We start from the raw sequence: 16,727 nt of genomic DNA on the forward strand, positions 1-16,727 counted from the left end.
CAGCTGACAAAAGCCTGCAGTTCTCAACATCCCAGGGCCTCAGGCATGCTAAAGCAACAGAGCAGAGACTTAAGCTATTACAGCCCAAGTCTCTGCTTCTGAGACATGGACATGTGCAAATCAACAGGCAAAAGCTTGTGTGTCCACAACACTTCAGAAAAAATCACATTTTATGATTTTCCTCTCTGTGTACAGTTTCCAAACAAACTGCCAAAAATACTCAACTTTAACTACCTGTAAAAGTGCTCTGAAAAGGCAGATCTATATTTGGATAAAATCAATCAACGTATATGTCCTTTTGAGTTTCTGGAACAAAGATATCCTATATAATGCACTCACAAATGTTTTATATGCAATTTCACTATTATAGGAAATGAATGTAAGCTAAAATGTGCATGATACTTCAGGGGTGGAGAACCTGAGGCCTTGAGGCCACAGGTGGCCTTCTAGGTCCTCAAGCGCAGCTCTTTGAATCCAAACTTCCCAGGATTTGTTCTGTAAAACTTAGATTCAGTCCAGGGACCACACTTGAGGACCTAGAGGGCCACATGTGGCTTCAAGGCCACAAGTTACCCATCCCTGTTAGGTGTTCCAAAGACAGCTGGCTATCAAGCTCACTAAGCTTAGTTTTTAATTATATTAGGACAGGAATTAGAAAGTGAAAAATTAAGAAAACCAGAAAAATTGGAAAAAAGCTAGACCTATTAAAACCATTCAGGTCTACAGAAAAACTAGAATTTTTAACCAGGAAAGGTTATTTATTATGTTCTATAGAAAATCAGTTATATTAGTCCAAAATTTAGGTTAGCTAAGATTCAGTTCACATTCCTCTTTTTCCTTTCTTACTATCTCTCCAGGCTAAGAAGTAAATGAAGGAGTGGCTACTTATGAAAGCAAATAATCACCACTGACTGAGGGAGGGACAGGGGGAGACATCTTGCAGTCCTATTGCTAATCCTTAGCATTTGCAAAACTCAGTTTTGGCTTCTATATCAGTAAAAAAAAATTTTAAAAAGCGTCTAGAGTCTTCTCATTTATACAATTTCAAGTCAAAACATCTTTCATATATTTCCTATTATTTGCCCCAAAACCACCTCCTTTAACTTTTCAGGGGTACCCTGCCTTTCAAGAATACTTTTATGCTCACTCTTTCCTATACCCTTTATAATTTCATGAATTTTAATTGTATAATACTCTTGAAGTGGAGTGTCTTAGAGGATAAGAGCTGACCTTTGAGTTAGAAAAACCTGAGGTCAAGTCCCTTATCTGACATATGCTGGCTATGCCATCAAGCAAAGCCCTTTAACTTCTCAAAGTTCTAGAAAACCGAAAACTACAGGCTGTAGGGGAGGTGCTGACCTACAATGGTAGAGACAGTTTCCTTATTGGAGAGATCTCTACATTAACAAAATCACACATCTAATCATTATCCCTATACCCTTCATCTTTCCAGACTGAAGAGTTAATTGCTATAGATAAAAGATCTCCTATAGGAAGATTATTGCTATTAATAAGTTATCCTCTTGTGGCCAAAAGTAAAAAGGGATGGACAATGGAAAACATACTTGTCCTTAGAAATAAACTCCTTGGTCTCTCTTACAGTTATATGGAATGCATCAGTAGCTTTTGTGCCACACTATTACAGGAACCAATGTTATCAAAGTGTATTATTCCCGCAATTAAAAAAGCATGAGAACAGGTGTGTGGAATCAGAGAGTACAGAGATGGTATACATATACATATATATATATATATATATATATACATATATATATATATATATATATATATATATATAAAAAACAATCACCACTGCTTCATAATTTAAGATAATGAGACCCCATGGACCTGAGGTTTTCATAATACTGGAACAACTGGATTTAGATTTGTGATCCAGCTAAATGCCCAAGATTGTATTTAAAAAAAAAAATCCTTCATATGACCAGTTGTTATAAGCAGCAGTTACTGAGGCGGTTCCTCTACAAGAATGATGACAAAGCAAAAATAAAAGGTGGGAAATGGGGAAGAACATCCACTTCTTAAAAATATTCAGCAGCTAGGCTATCACATATTAACCATGGCTAGCTGATAATGGTCTTAAAAAAACCCACTTAAAAAAAACACATTAAAGAAATTACACGAAACATTCTTTAAAAGGCTGATTCATTTAAGTACTGGATTGCCTCTTTCTAATGTGGAAATGTCCCTTTAATGGCCCAGGTCATCAAAAGGAAATTGAGGCAAAGAGAGGAATGGTAGAAAAAAATAACCTGCCATTTAGTCATTCAGAATATAAAAGAAGACTGAAAATGATCTAAAATTAAGAAAAGAAAGTTAAGGGTTGTCATTGTATGATGAAAGTCAATTAACAACCAATGTACTGCCCAGGGGTTGAATTTTAATTAAAAAAAATCCTTAACAATGATAACATCTAAATAAATGATATTATTCTTCAAGGTGCCATAATACTTGTCTGTACAACATTTTTTTGTGACATAGAGAGGGGGTATAAAACAATAATGTGGAAGGGGTGGCTAATATATAGGAATGATCTTAACATCTCCCTTCTTTTTTCTTTCTCTCTTCCTGTTACAAGGACAATCATGATAGAACTCAAAGTGGTACTTGCTTGCATGGTCAACTCTTTTCATTTAATTTAGCCAGGCTATGCCCATTGTGATTCTACCCAACTATAAATAGCTATGGATCTAGTGCGCAATACCAATAAAGATTGAAATCAGGCCAAATTCTAATGTGACAGTGTCATAATTTCCTGGTCAGTATGAAAGAAACTAAAAGGGGGGGAAAAGGAATTTTTCCTCCACAACTCTGTTTTCTTACTTCTAACAACTAGTCTAACTGACCCTACAACAATGAGAGTATCATCAAATTGGGACTACCCTGGACAGGCTGAAAGAAAAGACTAGATGCTTAACTAGACCAGCAAAAGGGCAGCTTCTCTGTAAATCCCCCAATTTGTTCAAAAGATAACACTGTACTAAATTTGTAAAATAAAACAAGTTCCCGATGATGAGAGACATGCCCAGCTTAAGGAGCTGCCCTAATTACTTGTTTTTAATTCGAAGGAAGAACATAACTGTCCCACGAAAGGTGTAACTGCACTTACCATTTGTATAAGGGTTGACCGTCTTTTTATTTGTCATTACACGTGCTGTAGCATTATTTACCTAAGTACACAGAAAATCAAATTAGTACATTTTGCTGAGCAAGGTTGTAATTCTATTAATTGCATGCATTATGGCTACTAGTATATAAAAATGCAATTTAATTTATAAAAGGCAGTAGGTGCATAACAAAATCATACTATTTATAACTACATTTATTTCATAACCATTTAAACTTACAAATCATTTCAATAAAGCAACATCATATCATTTAAAAGTTTAATAAAGAGACATTAAAAGCAAATTAAAAGGTACTGCATAATTGAAGATTAAAAAGCATGCGTGTACTCCATGATAACACTGAAACAATAAATATTTAAAAACAGAAAAAAAAATCTCTCATATGAAGGACCATGCAGTGAAGTAGAAGGACAAGGTACAAGGAAACAGAAAATGTCAAAAAAAGGGACAAACAAATTTTAGCAGTGTGCAACATAACCCTTTAGAAGATAAGTACCATTGGAAAAGCAACATCTAGCATTCAGCACTGGAAACAAGAGCCTTTTTCATTGCAAGAATTAACAAAATCATTCAAGCTTTAAAATCACAGCTAACAAAAGGATAAAAAGAGGGTGCATTATTTAACACAATATGGAGTTAACAATCTGAGTAAGATGTGCACCAAGTCATATCCTCAGTCCAGTCAGTGCCTCCCAGGCTTGCTTAAAACGTACACTCAATTACAGGCGTACCAATATCGAAAAAAATAGAGCATCAAGAAAACTTAATACAACAAGTCAAAAAGATTCACGTGGTATAGATATAGATATAGATATAGATATCAGCGCTAAATACGTGAAACGGCAGATGGACTTCTCCACTTACCATTCAGCACCATCGCCAGCATGGGTATGTATACAGTTACCATGGTTACTGAGAGTTTGGTGAGGGGCCTAAGCGCTACCGTCGAGGGGGAAAATGAAAGGCAAAATATGCAACATCTTACTCCAAGACTACAGCATTTTCAATTGGTATTTTTTTCTTTTTAAAATTCTAACAATTATAATCCTATGGCAGTGTTGAGGGGGATCCGGTGGTAGAAAAAGAAGGCTCTCTATGTAAACATTTTATTGCTTCCCCACTTTTTTTCCTTCTAGAGAGGGCACAGGCTACTAACCCTAAAAACACGCCTGTTGATTACTCTGATTTTTCTTTAAGAAGCAAAATTTTTTTTCTTTTTTTTTAGTAATGCTTTGTGTTTCCCAATTTGCTTATAAAAAAAAAAAAAGCCACTGCAGATCCCTCATCAACCCTGCAGCAGAAAAAAAAAGCTGCTTTGTTTTTGGTTTGCTCTGTCATGCTTTTCTATTGTTTGGAATCTACTGCACCCATTGATTTACAAAACATTGAAAATAATAAGTTCAAAAGATTAAGCTTTCATTTGTCTCATTTCTGTCATCCACCTTTCAGCAATAAGAATGAGAATAATAAAATAAAACAAAACAAGTAAGGCCAGATTTCCTTTTTTATATATAAATATATATATAAACAATGGGAAGGGGGGAGGGGCGCACACACAGGACACCAATGATGCATCTGAAACAACGTATGAGAGTGAAGCAGACATTTATCAAAAAGATGAAAAGGAAAATATTTTGAACATGCACCTCGATTTTACGGCCCTCTACCACGGTGCCGTGTAATTTCTCCCTCGCCCTGTCCGCATCGGCACTATTTTCGAAAGTTACGAAACCAAATCCCTGCATGCAGGAGGGAGAAGGGGGGAAAACAACATGCACATTATTATTTCAATCAATGATCACTTTTTAAATGTTCTCTCCATTTAATTTCTATCTCTTGTCCTTGCTTCATTTCTGTAACATGCAAATTAGAGAAATTATAAGAGTACTAAGATGTGCGATAAGTAAGAGATAAATGTGAACAAGTTTCCTCTCTTTTCACCAGTTAGATATACCCCCTAAAGAATTCAAAGAATACCAAAAATACCTTTCTAAATGTCACTACAGAGGAAAATAAATCTAACAGAAAGAAAATGAGATCAAAATAAATTTACAGTGTCTTCACAGAGAATAAACTGAAATAATGAGAAGATAAAGGGAACCACTTTTTGACATGCAGATCTTAAAAAAATAAAATAAAATAAAACAAATTAAATTGTGCACAAAATTCAACACTGAATGCCAGTATACTCTAAAACATTGCCTACAGAGTCATGCCGTGTGGTTGTAAGAACATTTCTTCTTCATGCAACACTAGGGTTATTTAATTTTTTTTCAAATGCTACACAGCCTTTACTTATTAAAAATAAATTAAAACCCTCACAAATGAAAGATCTTTCATAATAAAGCTTAAATGTTTTAATTTTATAAACAAAAATCACTTGATGTGAATATAAATTTCAACTAAGAATGCAAATAGTTCAAGGAATGTTTTAAGCACTTTACATCAACACCTTTTTTAGGTCATGTGCATGCAAGTTCAATTGCCTACTTTCCTTACTACCTTATTAACAAAACAGAAATGCTTGTACTTGCTGAGTAGTTTTGAGACATTGCTATTACATAAATCAGTTCTTTAGGAAAATGCAAGTATATTTATCTAGAATACATTATTTATAACATTATTTTAAACACCTCTCTGGTTGCTAATAGTTGATTTTTAAAAGTACATTACTGGCATATTTTTATTTTACTATTACAGTTTCATTAATTAACACTAAACTTAAAATTGTTAAAACACATGCATTTCTTCCCTGACACTGCTACCTAAGAAGACACCTCCCTCCTCCAAATGATACTGTTTTTGAAACTCTAAAAATAAATTGCATATTATGTTCAGAAACCTACTCCAACCCTTTGAAACAATTCCAGTGTAAACCTTGTTCATTTTGCTCCCCCCACTTTCACTTGATAAACTGGGGTTAAATACGACAGAGTTTAATAATACTATCATTACTAATGAATGCTCTTTTAAGACTTGTTGGGGCTTCCATATTGCACAAAATGTGTCCATTTAAAAAAATGGGTTGATGAATTAAACATTTAGGCTAGCTATTTTTATTATATTTATAGGTTGAACTCAGCCATCTAGGATATTCAGAGGCCAAAAAGAAGCACCTAGAGACTAGCTCTTGAAAGGCAAGGACCACCAGTTTTGTACCCTACAATTAGAATGGAAGGTAGCCTGATTCCATGTGTTAGGTAATTTAATTATGGCATGGCATTAATATAAAACCAAAATCAGGTTTTTCTCCCTTTATAAATGGATGGACCAACTATCAGATTCTCTTTCATGGCCTTAGAATTCAAATTCGCAGTCATAATACAAATGTGTGCTATTGGTTACAAGGACAAATATCTAAGCCAAAGTATATGAATGATTCTATTGAACCTATGTGTTACTACTGAAAAACAAAACAAAAACCCAACAACTTTAAGCAAATGGTCTTAAATATGGGGGCTCAACAGCATCATTTTTTGCGTAGAAAAGATTTTCTATATGAAAGATGACATTCCAAATCATATCAATTTTTCAGGACAATGTGTCTGTCCAAGTCTGAAATTTATAGATTACTTGACTCAATATTCTCTTAAATAAACTTATGATATTCAAAGTTAGGGACTGTTTTTTATAATGCCAGTTTGATCCTATGACAAATCAAAGTGACCCAAAGGGTATATCAGGAAGACAGAGTATGATAAAAAATTTCTCCGACTTGAATCTCAGAGAAAGATATTGGAAAGGAAACTCCTAATATATTTATAATCTTTTGCAAACTAAATTGGTTTCAAAATGGATTTAAGTTATAAAGTTATATTTGATTTTATTTTTCTAGGGTTAAACATTCTCAAGCAAAAATGTCAGTTGCAAGATATTGGGATGAGCAGTAGAAGCTAGGCAAATTTGGTGTTAGAGATGTTCAGTGATAGCAGGATCCAGAAAGAAGGCCAAAAATAAAATTTTGATTTCATGAAGAGTGTTGGAAGGCAGTTGGCATAGCTAGGTCTTGATTAGTGTGAATAATGAATTCCTGTCAAGTGTTGCATGTATTTTGAATTCACGCTATTATAACTTAAAATTATGTAAAATATGGTAATTGGCTACAGTCCAATGGAAATATGCAGTACAAGTTCAAATAATGCAACCACTTCATAAGATTACTGTTCACACTAATTGGGACCTGACTGTATTCCATTCTTCTAGCTAAAAGGATTCAAGGACCAAGAGGTAGAGCAGATTTTTAGAAGCTTCTCAGATAGAGGCTAAGATCAGATTGGGAAAACTGTACATCATTGCTTATAAAAAATCAGTACCATCTTATTTATAAAATGATCTGCCAAATTCCTTACATTTCATAGTTGGTGATAGTCCTGTATGGGAGGAAAAGAAATCTTCGGTCTTCCATGATAGAACTTCCTACAGCTAGCTGCATAGGTAGCTATTCCGTGCTTGTAAATGGAATTATTATTAGAGTATGTAGCCTTCAACTCAAACTGAAGGAGTCGGAAAGTTAAACTTGGTTTGGATTCAAAATTAAAAAGCAGAACAGCTAGTGATGTAACACCTGACAGTTGTGTTTGATTTCCAAGAAAGGGCTACATTGAAAATTAAAAAGTTCATTGATGGCAGATGAGGAACACTCTTTCCTGGATAACATAAACAGAAATATGGTGTCAAGACAAGAGAAGATGTCAGTTTAGAAAGAAAGCTATCTGAAGAGCAGAGGACAAAAAAGACACTGGGGCGAAGTCTGACAGAACGAAGGAAGGAAGTATTCTGGCAATTAATTACCTGGTTATTACATCATTGGAGCCAAATTAGCTAACTCAGAACCCAAGGTACATTGCTTAGCCTGGATTATAAATGTGCTCCAATGCTAAAGGGCATCAGCAACTTCTACCATAAAATATACCAGCTTGTTCCCTTTTTCAAATTTGGTATTACAGGAATCCTTTTTTTTTCTTTTTTCTTTTTTTTTTTTTTTTTGCTGTTGAATGAGAGTAAATTATTGCCCTCAGAAGACTCTACAGCCTTCTGGAATGCGGAATGAATAGAATCTAAACTAACCTTCCACTAACATTAAAACACCCAACAGTTATCTTATTTCTGAGAGAGATATCACAGAAAGTATGGCGAAAGTCTAGGAACATGTGAGTCGAAGAAGCTGGGCAACATAGAAAAGAATATAAGAAGTTCTTTATTAAAAGTTTGGATAGAACTTCAAAACCTAAAACCTCAGGTAGGCTAGTCCTGGCACCAGAGATATAGAGAGGTCTAAGTAAGCCACTTCTCTCATCTGTAAAATGAGAGGAATGAGCTAGATAATTTCAAAAGTTCTTTCTAGGGCTAAAATGCTGTTATCCTATAATCATTTAATATGTGAGTTATACCTAAGTTATAACTATGAAACCATAGTTTATATATATATATATATATCATATAACTATGAACTATATTTCTGAAGATATTGCTGATTTGTGAATATTGGTATTTTTACTTGCTACCATACCCCATTCTTATGTACATCTATTAAATAGGCAGATATATGTTGCTCTTTGCAGTAGAAATGTAGCCAAAATGGTAGATAATTTTAATTTTTACCAACAAAATCAAATTTTATTTCTATTGGGAGTACTCACTATTTAAAACAACTTTAAAGTCAATCTCAAGCCAGATCCAAATTTATATGGTTGTTTTCAAAGCGTTATTTACTTTTATAACCTATAGCATTCCTACTTGTGTAATACAAATAAATATTAACAAAGAGAGATAAAAAATAGATCTGTAATTTCATTGGTTTAAGGGGGTCCCAGTGAGGAAACTTCTCTTTTACTACAAGTTAGTACTTTATCTACAAATAATAATCTCAGAGAGTTGCCTGGAGTACCACAAGGTTAGGTGACCTGCCTAGGGTCAGATAGCCAGAATTTTGGTAGAGGTAGAGGTGGGATTAGAATTCAGGGTCTTCCAGCCTCCCAAGACCATCTCTATATCCATCATGCTGCATGGCCTTTCATATATAAATAAAACTTGGTATAAATTCCTGAGATGATAATAGCATCCTCATTTAATACTAATGAAGTATCCCTAGGTGGGACTAATCACTCTATTAAGTAAATATTCAAAATTATTCAGTTTGGCCCTCAACAAACTTACCTATTTGTTGACATTTTCCTAATTCAAAATGATACCAGTGAGGCCATTATAATTTTTCACCCATTAAAATAGATGTTTTACTGTAAATAAGCTTACCTTCATCAAATCAAACTGATAATAAATATCAGTTAAAGGAAAACAAAATATTCCTAGGGGTATTAATGCTCCAATTTAGAAAGTCACCACTGTTCTGTCTTTTCTATGTCAGGACCTTCTTATAGAAGGATCCCGATAAACACACCTATAAGAGTAACTCTTTACTAGGGAACATACTGAGTGCTCTACACCCAATAAGAGGAGCTATTTTTAATGTTTCCCAATCAAAAAAGGGAGATATACTAAAATATTTCATGAGATGCAATTGTAAATGGGCTTATTCCTAAGGTTCCCGGTGTCAGGCAAATCATGGAGATGATGGTAGCCTTAAAAATAGCGGCATCATTGTACTTTCTGAATTGCAAATGATATTCTTCTAATGTCCCAAAACAGCTCAGAAAAAGCAGGCTTATGAATAAAATGTGTTCTATGTATTTATACATAGATAGCTGTATGTAAATGTGTTTATGCTTATTTATATACACACATATACTGGCAAAAATGTAGAAAATGTTTTGCAAAAGTTAAATGCAATTCTTCAGACACGGACTTGGAAGAAAATCTGTAAAAATCTAAGTCAGGCTTTGATTTTTTTTTTTTTTTTTGCCAGTACATTAATTAGACCTGGGTGAAAAAAATTACCAAAAAAATTTAATTCACTTTGTTAATGTAAAAACTTCTCTAATGCTTCTTAAATATTTGAGATGAAAATATATGATTTTAAAGGTCAGAGGTCAAAATATTGAACTGCTAGAAAAAAATGACCATAAAATATCTGACATGGTAGGTATATATGACAGGGTTCTTAAGGCAGCAGAAGAGAAAGCAATAATGAACTAATTTCTCAATCTTCCATACTAATAAGCATTATCAGTACTGTGGCAGGGAAAGAGTACTACTTCCCCCAGAATTCTCTTCTTTGGTTAATTTTATGTCTATTTGGAAGGGAGACTGCTGAATCTCTTACAGCAGTGGTATCAAAACTCAAATAGAAACAGGGAACAGTATTCTGTACATAAGAATGCCTATGGACTGCATATTAACCTAGTTTTAAAATGTAATAGTATGTATATTTCATTTTATTTTATTTTCACTTATTTTGTTAAATGTTTTCCAATTACATTTTAATCTGGTTTGAGCTACATTAGGGACTGTTGTGGGCTGCTTGTGGCCTGCAGGCCACATGTCTGGCTCCTGTTTTGGAGCACACAGTTCAATAAAGGAATAATGCTTTTTCCTCCTTTGAGGGGTTAAACACAAAAGAGCTAACTGCGGACTACTATACTTAAAACCAACTCTTTAATGCCTGTAGGTCAACCTAGATCACAGCTCATTTCTGACTCTATGGCCCAAGGAGTATCATAAAAAAAAAAAAGATGGTATGCCTGTCTGGTAGGTGATTTCTTGCTACGTAATTAATTTGTAGTACATAAGTATAGAGACAGCCTAAGATTTGTTCCATCAGTATAAGGGCAATACAGCATTGGACAATAACTTGATCTCAGATTTGAAAAAGGGGAAAGCAGGTTGGGAGGCCTTTGGGAAACTGTACAGTGCTTTTAATGACCCTCTCACCTCCTGCTTCTGCTTACAAGAAAGGCCCATCTTTTTAACACCAATATCCTTTTGGTAATGCTGTATTGCTATCAGCCATACAACAGTATGGTCTGCAAATATTTAAAGTTGTGGATCACCCTACAAATAAGAGAAAGGTTCATGGTGGGTGTGAAGAGGCAGTGACATATTACGAATGAAGGATTATGCACAAGTGCATAATTAAACTATGAGAAATATATATGAATAGAAAAAGAAACAAAGCAGTCATGTTGCAAGAACAAGAGACAATCTGATGTTTAACCACTGTGCTCCACTGATATTTGAACACAATGCCAAGAGATCAGATATGTTGGGTGGACTGCCATGGAAGATTTACACGTGGATCTAGACAAAAAGTCTCATAGGAAGAGATGGCTTAGATGGGTTGCCATCTGTACTACTGAAGGTAGTACTCACATTAATGAAATCATAGTTCGATCCATCGAGGTATTTTACCATAGCGAAAAGAAAATAGGACTTGAAATTTCTAATACTCTAAATCACAATCTCCTCCCTACTACATTCCCTGTTATGAACAAAAAATGCCTTATGGAAAAACTGGGAATATTATAGTTACACCCTTTCAAGTTGCAGAGATAACTTTCAGTAAATTACTTAAATCATTTTCTTAAATGGTACTATGGTGCTGTGATAGGAAGAGTATACCTGCAAAAATATTTTACCTATTAACTCCTCCTAGGAATAACTGGATATTGTATATGAGTTCACCGTGATCCCAGGCACATAGGAACCACTCGATATAAACACTGTTTTCATGTGAATGTGAAAGCACATGGAAGATTGTAGGAAAAGAATTAAAGTAAAATGGGAATAAAAAATGTAACTATGTACTTTAAGAAATTGACTTCTGCTTGTTGTATCCCAGGAAAAAACTGGCAAGGAGGAAAATGGAGAAGTTTGGCCTTCTTTTACAAATAATGATTTTATAGTAGCTTCTCACTAATACTAAAATATATAATTATATTTTCAGCCCCCAGAGAGTTTGTCCTAAACTCAGTTTCCTAGGAAACATGAGGTGACAATAATTAGAAAAATTCAAAATATAAATCCATATAGTAAAAATCGGATTGTATTCAAAGGGTTGGTGTATAAGAAGTTTCTTTACTATCTAGGAAAAGAACTGCACTTCAATAATATGGAAAAAAAATCACATTACAAAAAACTTTCTCATGAGAATGCAAACTCATTTTCATATGAACAGTCACCCCTAAAAGACAAAAATACATAAGCATAAACTATCATTATCATTTTAAAGCACAAATAATTTTCAATGAAAATGTTGATATATTCGGTGCTTTTAAAATCTACTTCTTACACATACTAAGCTAGACCCAATAAATTTCACAATGTTTTGGAAACTGTAGCTCTCTAAAGTCATTTCCATTAAATTATACCTTAAAAACATACCATACTTTTATTACATCAGTGCAGTTGTTTCCCCCTTACTCATAAAAATACTTTTAAGTAGCCTAAAATATCCTAGAATGAATTAGACAACTTACCTTTGAGCCTCGCTCATTAAAAATTATTTCAACATCTAAGATTTTACCAAATTGCTGCAAAGAAACAGAAATATATAAACATGAGCAAATGAAAGCACATCATGCTGCACAAACTGGCAATTATTTCAGAGTATGAAAATACTGGTATATCAAAGGCATAAACTGTATTTAATACTCTACAGTTAAAGGGTGTGATTAGAGAGAGAAGCAATCCAACCAAAACTGCCATATTCCCATATTATGAAATCCTGAGGCAGAATTTCTAGTCCAGTATAGGTGACTTATTTGCTGAGTAAATACAAACAAAATATTAATAGTGTTAGGAATGTTTTAGTATCACTGGCCTATTCCATTTTTCAGTGGGGGTTTTTTGGCAACACTGGTTTTCAGCAGGGGTTTGGCCATTGATATGTGATATCATGGCCCTTTCCACTGTGGTATACATAACGGCCAGAGGGCAAGGTAGGGATGACATTAGAGGGCCTGGCTGATGCACATGAAGAAATGGGAATTATACAGATGACCATGTACACACTCAGAACATGTGGATAGCTCTGATTTGTCTTCAGGGTAAACAGTATCTGCCGTATCATGATTCTTTCAATATTATTAGAAAAATGGTCTTTAAAACTATCAGAGTAGCTAAATTGGGGCTCTATGAGAATTCAGTCTTTTAGTATTTATTTATATGTGAGGCTTAGACTTAGAATAGGTTTATTAGTGCTGAAAAATTTAAGAAATACATATCCAGTGTATGTTTTATCCACACTATGAGAGGAGAATAGTCAATAAAAAGTGGCATAGATATCAGTATTAAGCAACCCTCAAATTCATTTCCCTATGGCTTCAAGACAGTTCCCAATAAAATACCTTTCCTGACGCTTTGGTCAGGAACCAGTTTATTTCTAGAGAGCACACCTACTAGAGGTGTACTAAGTGGCCAGAGAGAGTCATCCTGGAATTTAAGATCTACTTCGCTAATAAAAAAAGAGAAAGACATGCATGAATAATTGAAAGTTAACTACCCTTTTCATGATGATAAACAATATTCTGACCTTTAATTTATGACTGTTTTTTCCTCTTATTTTTGCTTTCATTTTACTGTTTGCCTTCCCTACATGTTTTACCTAGCTTATATACTATCTGTCCAAACTACTCTCTAACCCAAGTATTCTTGAGGCTGCAGGCAACCACTAAGTAGAGGTTGCAACCTTGGTTGGTATATAGAGAGAGGAAAAGTAGGAAAATCCATTTGATTAAGACAGTGAAGAACAGATATGACTACATGTGACCAATGCACATTCTCTCTACAGAAACACCAGGAGATTCTGGCAAAGTGAGTCAACCGGGTATTAACAAATCTAGAAGATTCTACAAATGGAAGGTATAAACACTGCTTGGCAATGTATGGTGTAAAGCAGGGTTAAACTACTAGATTGTGCATACATAAAAAATTGTTTTGTGTACAGGTAGAAAGTGAACCTGTTAAAAATAAATTGCTCAAGAAGCTAAGAAAGAAAAATTTTAAATGTAGGAGAAAATTAAGTATAAATTAGTTTATTCCAGAGATTGGGGCTCCTTTCTTTTAACGTAATTATCCAAGACACCCACAAAAATATATTTTTCAGATAAAGTAGGTATTGTCTTCAAAGAAGAGAAAGATTAAGGCACTAAGAAAAGTAAGCTAATCTGTGAAGGACAAAAAAATCCACATTTCTTATATGTAGATCAAAAATGTGTCACATGAATAACTTGGCCAGAAATGATGCAGTGAATATATTGATCATTTAAGAGAGGAGGTAGTCTTACAATGACAAATATGCCTATTGCATGTATGACATTCTCAAAAGAAAATAAGGGGGGGAAAGGATTTGACTTTGAACATTTATTCAATTTGCAAACAAACGAAGATCTTCAGGTCTAGAGAACATTTTTCTGTTGGTCTTTTTCAGTGTTCTGAATTTCAACAGTGAGAATTTTTCTTAAATATAATTCAGCTGGGTGAAATAAAGGATTTGCCTTTCAATAAGAAATTTGCAATTTTATATTAAAAATTAACCAACACCCCATGGCTTCTGTTACTCAGTAGCACTATATTTCTATACTTTTTCTGCTTAGAATATAGGAAAGGCGCAGATTGTTGCAAATTAATCTCAGGAATGAGAGAATAGAAACAAATGTATTTATGGATGGAGAATCATAAAAAAGGGCCCTCCGCTTCCAGTACCCCTTCTAATGACAGGTCTCTGGGTAGACATGATGAAACTCCTGTTCTAAAACCAGGAGTCAGTAAAGACAGAACAACAACAACAACAAAAACCCAAGTAGAATGATTCTATAGTTAATTTGAACAATAATGCTGTGTTCCTGGGATACTTTATGTGGGTGCAAGAATGATGTCTCACTCAGAGTCTATAATATTTAGAGTTATTGAGACAAGTAGTGGAAGAATGATAGAAAGTTTAATTGAGAAGTACTTGAGTAATGATATAAAGACAGTTGGCATATTTTCAATGTAAATTGACACTATACAAGACAAAGACATAACTGGTGTTTGCTCAATAATGCTATTATGATACATCTCAGACTCCATTAAAAAAAAAACATTCTGTTATGCACATCAGACCTTTATCTAAAAGCTTCAAAATAAGGAGTAGAGAAAATAAATGTGTCAAACAGTTGTAGATCATCTTGGATCAAATAATATTTTTCTGAAAAACTACATAGGATGATAAATCAATACAGCATTTAAAAAAAAAACTAAAGTTAGTTTAAAGCACTGAGCATTATGACTAAGAAACAGAATCTTCTAGGCCAGTTTTCATGTGAGTTCAAATATATATATTTAATATCTAGTAATTCTAGATGCCATTAAGAGTGTCTAAAGAGACCATCTCAATGCCCTGAAAAATGAGATATTTGGCATAAACAATGAAGTAGCTATCATATATATTTTTGACTAACAAAATAGTGGTCACAAGATGTAATTTTACATGTTTTGAAAGTCACCTGGTTCATTAATTGAAACTTAAATAGAACATGTTCCCATTCACAAGACTTTAGTTTTGATAAGCAAAACAATTTAAGGATGCTATTATAGTCACTGTTAAATTTTGAAACTGTATTCACTGCTCAGTAGTTTCTGAATATATCAAGGTCAACTACAACCCCACAGTAACTGCAGATGAGAATTACAAACCCTAAGAAAAGATTGAGCAACAATCGAATCATTCCCTCTAGAATCAAAGAATTCTTGAATGAATGCTAAGGGAGGTCAAACTATCTTTTCAAAGGCAATTAAAGAATGTTAAGGAAGTTATGTTATTCCAGAAGTGTGTGAAAGGTTGATGATGCCTATAATGATGAATACTTCCTACCTGAAAGAGATACATGGTTTATGAGGAGAAGAAATTGACAAAAAAATTATGTTGTCACATTATGCCATCAAATTTTCATTCAAATCAATGTTCTTTATAGTATAATTGTTAATAAATATAATTGTTAACAAATACAAAGAGTGAGTCAAAAGATACTGATGTCAGACCATGAATGTCATGATTACATAAACTTCTGTAAATAAATTTGCTTGTTTTCTATTGTGACCTAACAGATTAGCCAAGTGTGGGAAGGAGGGAGAGAGCTAATGATTTATGAGTTATTGGAACACATGCTTCAAAGGACAATGGGTGTATAGAATAAACTCTATCAGCGTCATACTGAAAGGATGCCAAAACATTAATTAAAAATAAAATGGGCAACACTTTTGAAAACCATTTACTATGCTATGATTGTGCTTTAAAGCATTGTAAATTTCATGAAAGTATTAATAATGTTTCCTCTAGTCCAGTTTGGATAATGTCATACACTCAGGCTGGAAGTTAAAGTATTTCTGCATCTTAAGAATACAAATAATTCAGAAATGGACCCAATAAAGAATACAGAGGTTATATCTATATGATGCCAAAACAGGTGGATGTCATTAACCTGTGTTGGCTTACCTTCTTGCTTTCAAATTGTTTAGAGGGCTTATGTCACCTTCCCTCTATTCTCTACTTTCTTTGGCCAGATGGTCAAAGTAGAGAGAGCAACATTACAAACACTTACGGGGGGGGGGGGGGGGGGGGGGGGGGGGTTTTCCCCCCATTAGTGCAATTTCAGTTTTATAAGTGAGATAATCAAAGAGATAAAAAAACTCACGAAGAGGACACTG

General features: G+C 34.0%; 1 protein-coding gene across 4 annotated transcripts in view; it reads right to left on the reverse strand.

The window, feature by feature from the left end:
- The window catches only part of RBFOX1 (RNA binding fox-1 homolog 1), a 411,528-nt gene that overhangs the window by 108,759 nt on the left and 286,042 nt on the right, over positions 1 to 16,727 (reverse strand). For all 4 annotated transcript variants that reach the window (XM_027839403.1, XM_027839401.1, XM_027839400.1 and 1 more), the window contains exons 4-6: positions 12,518 to 12,571; positions 4,793 to 4,885; positions 3,128 to 3,188 (exon numbers count right to left, since the gene is read on the reverse strand). In XM_027839403.1, coding sequence (XP_027695204.1) covers positions 3,128 to 3,188; positions 4,793 to 4,885; positions 12,518 to 12,571 — 208 coding nt within the window. The remainder of the gene's footprint in view (positions 1 to 3,127; positions 3,189 to 4,792; positions 4,886 to 12,517; positions 12,572 to 16,727) is intronic.

Source organism: Vombatus ursinus, unplaced genomic scaffold, assembly GCF_900497805.2.
Source record: "Vombatus ursinus unplaced genomic scaffold, bare-nosed wombat genome assembly UNPS02014832.1, whole genome shotgun sequence".
In the NCBI taxonomy this organism is placed as follows: Eukaryota; Metazoa; Chordata; class Mammalia; order Diprotodontia; family Vombatidae; genus Vombatus; species Vombatus ursinus.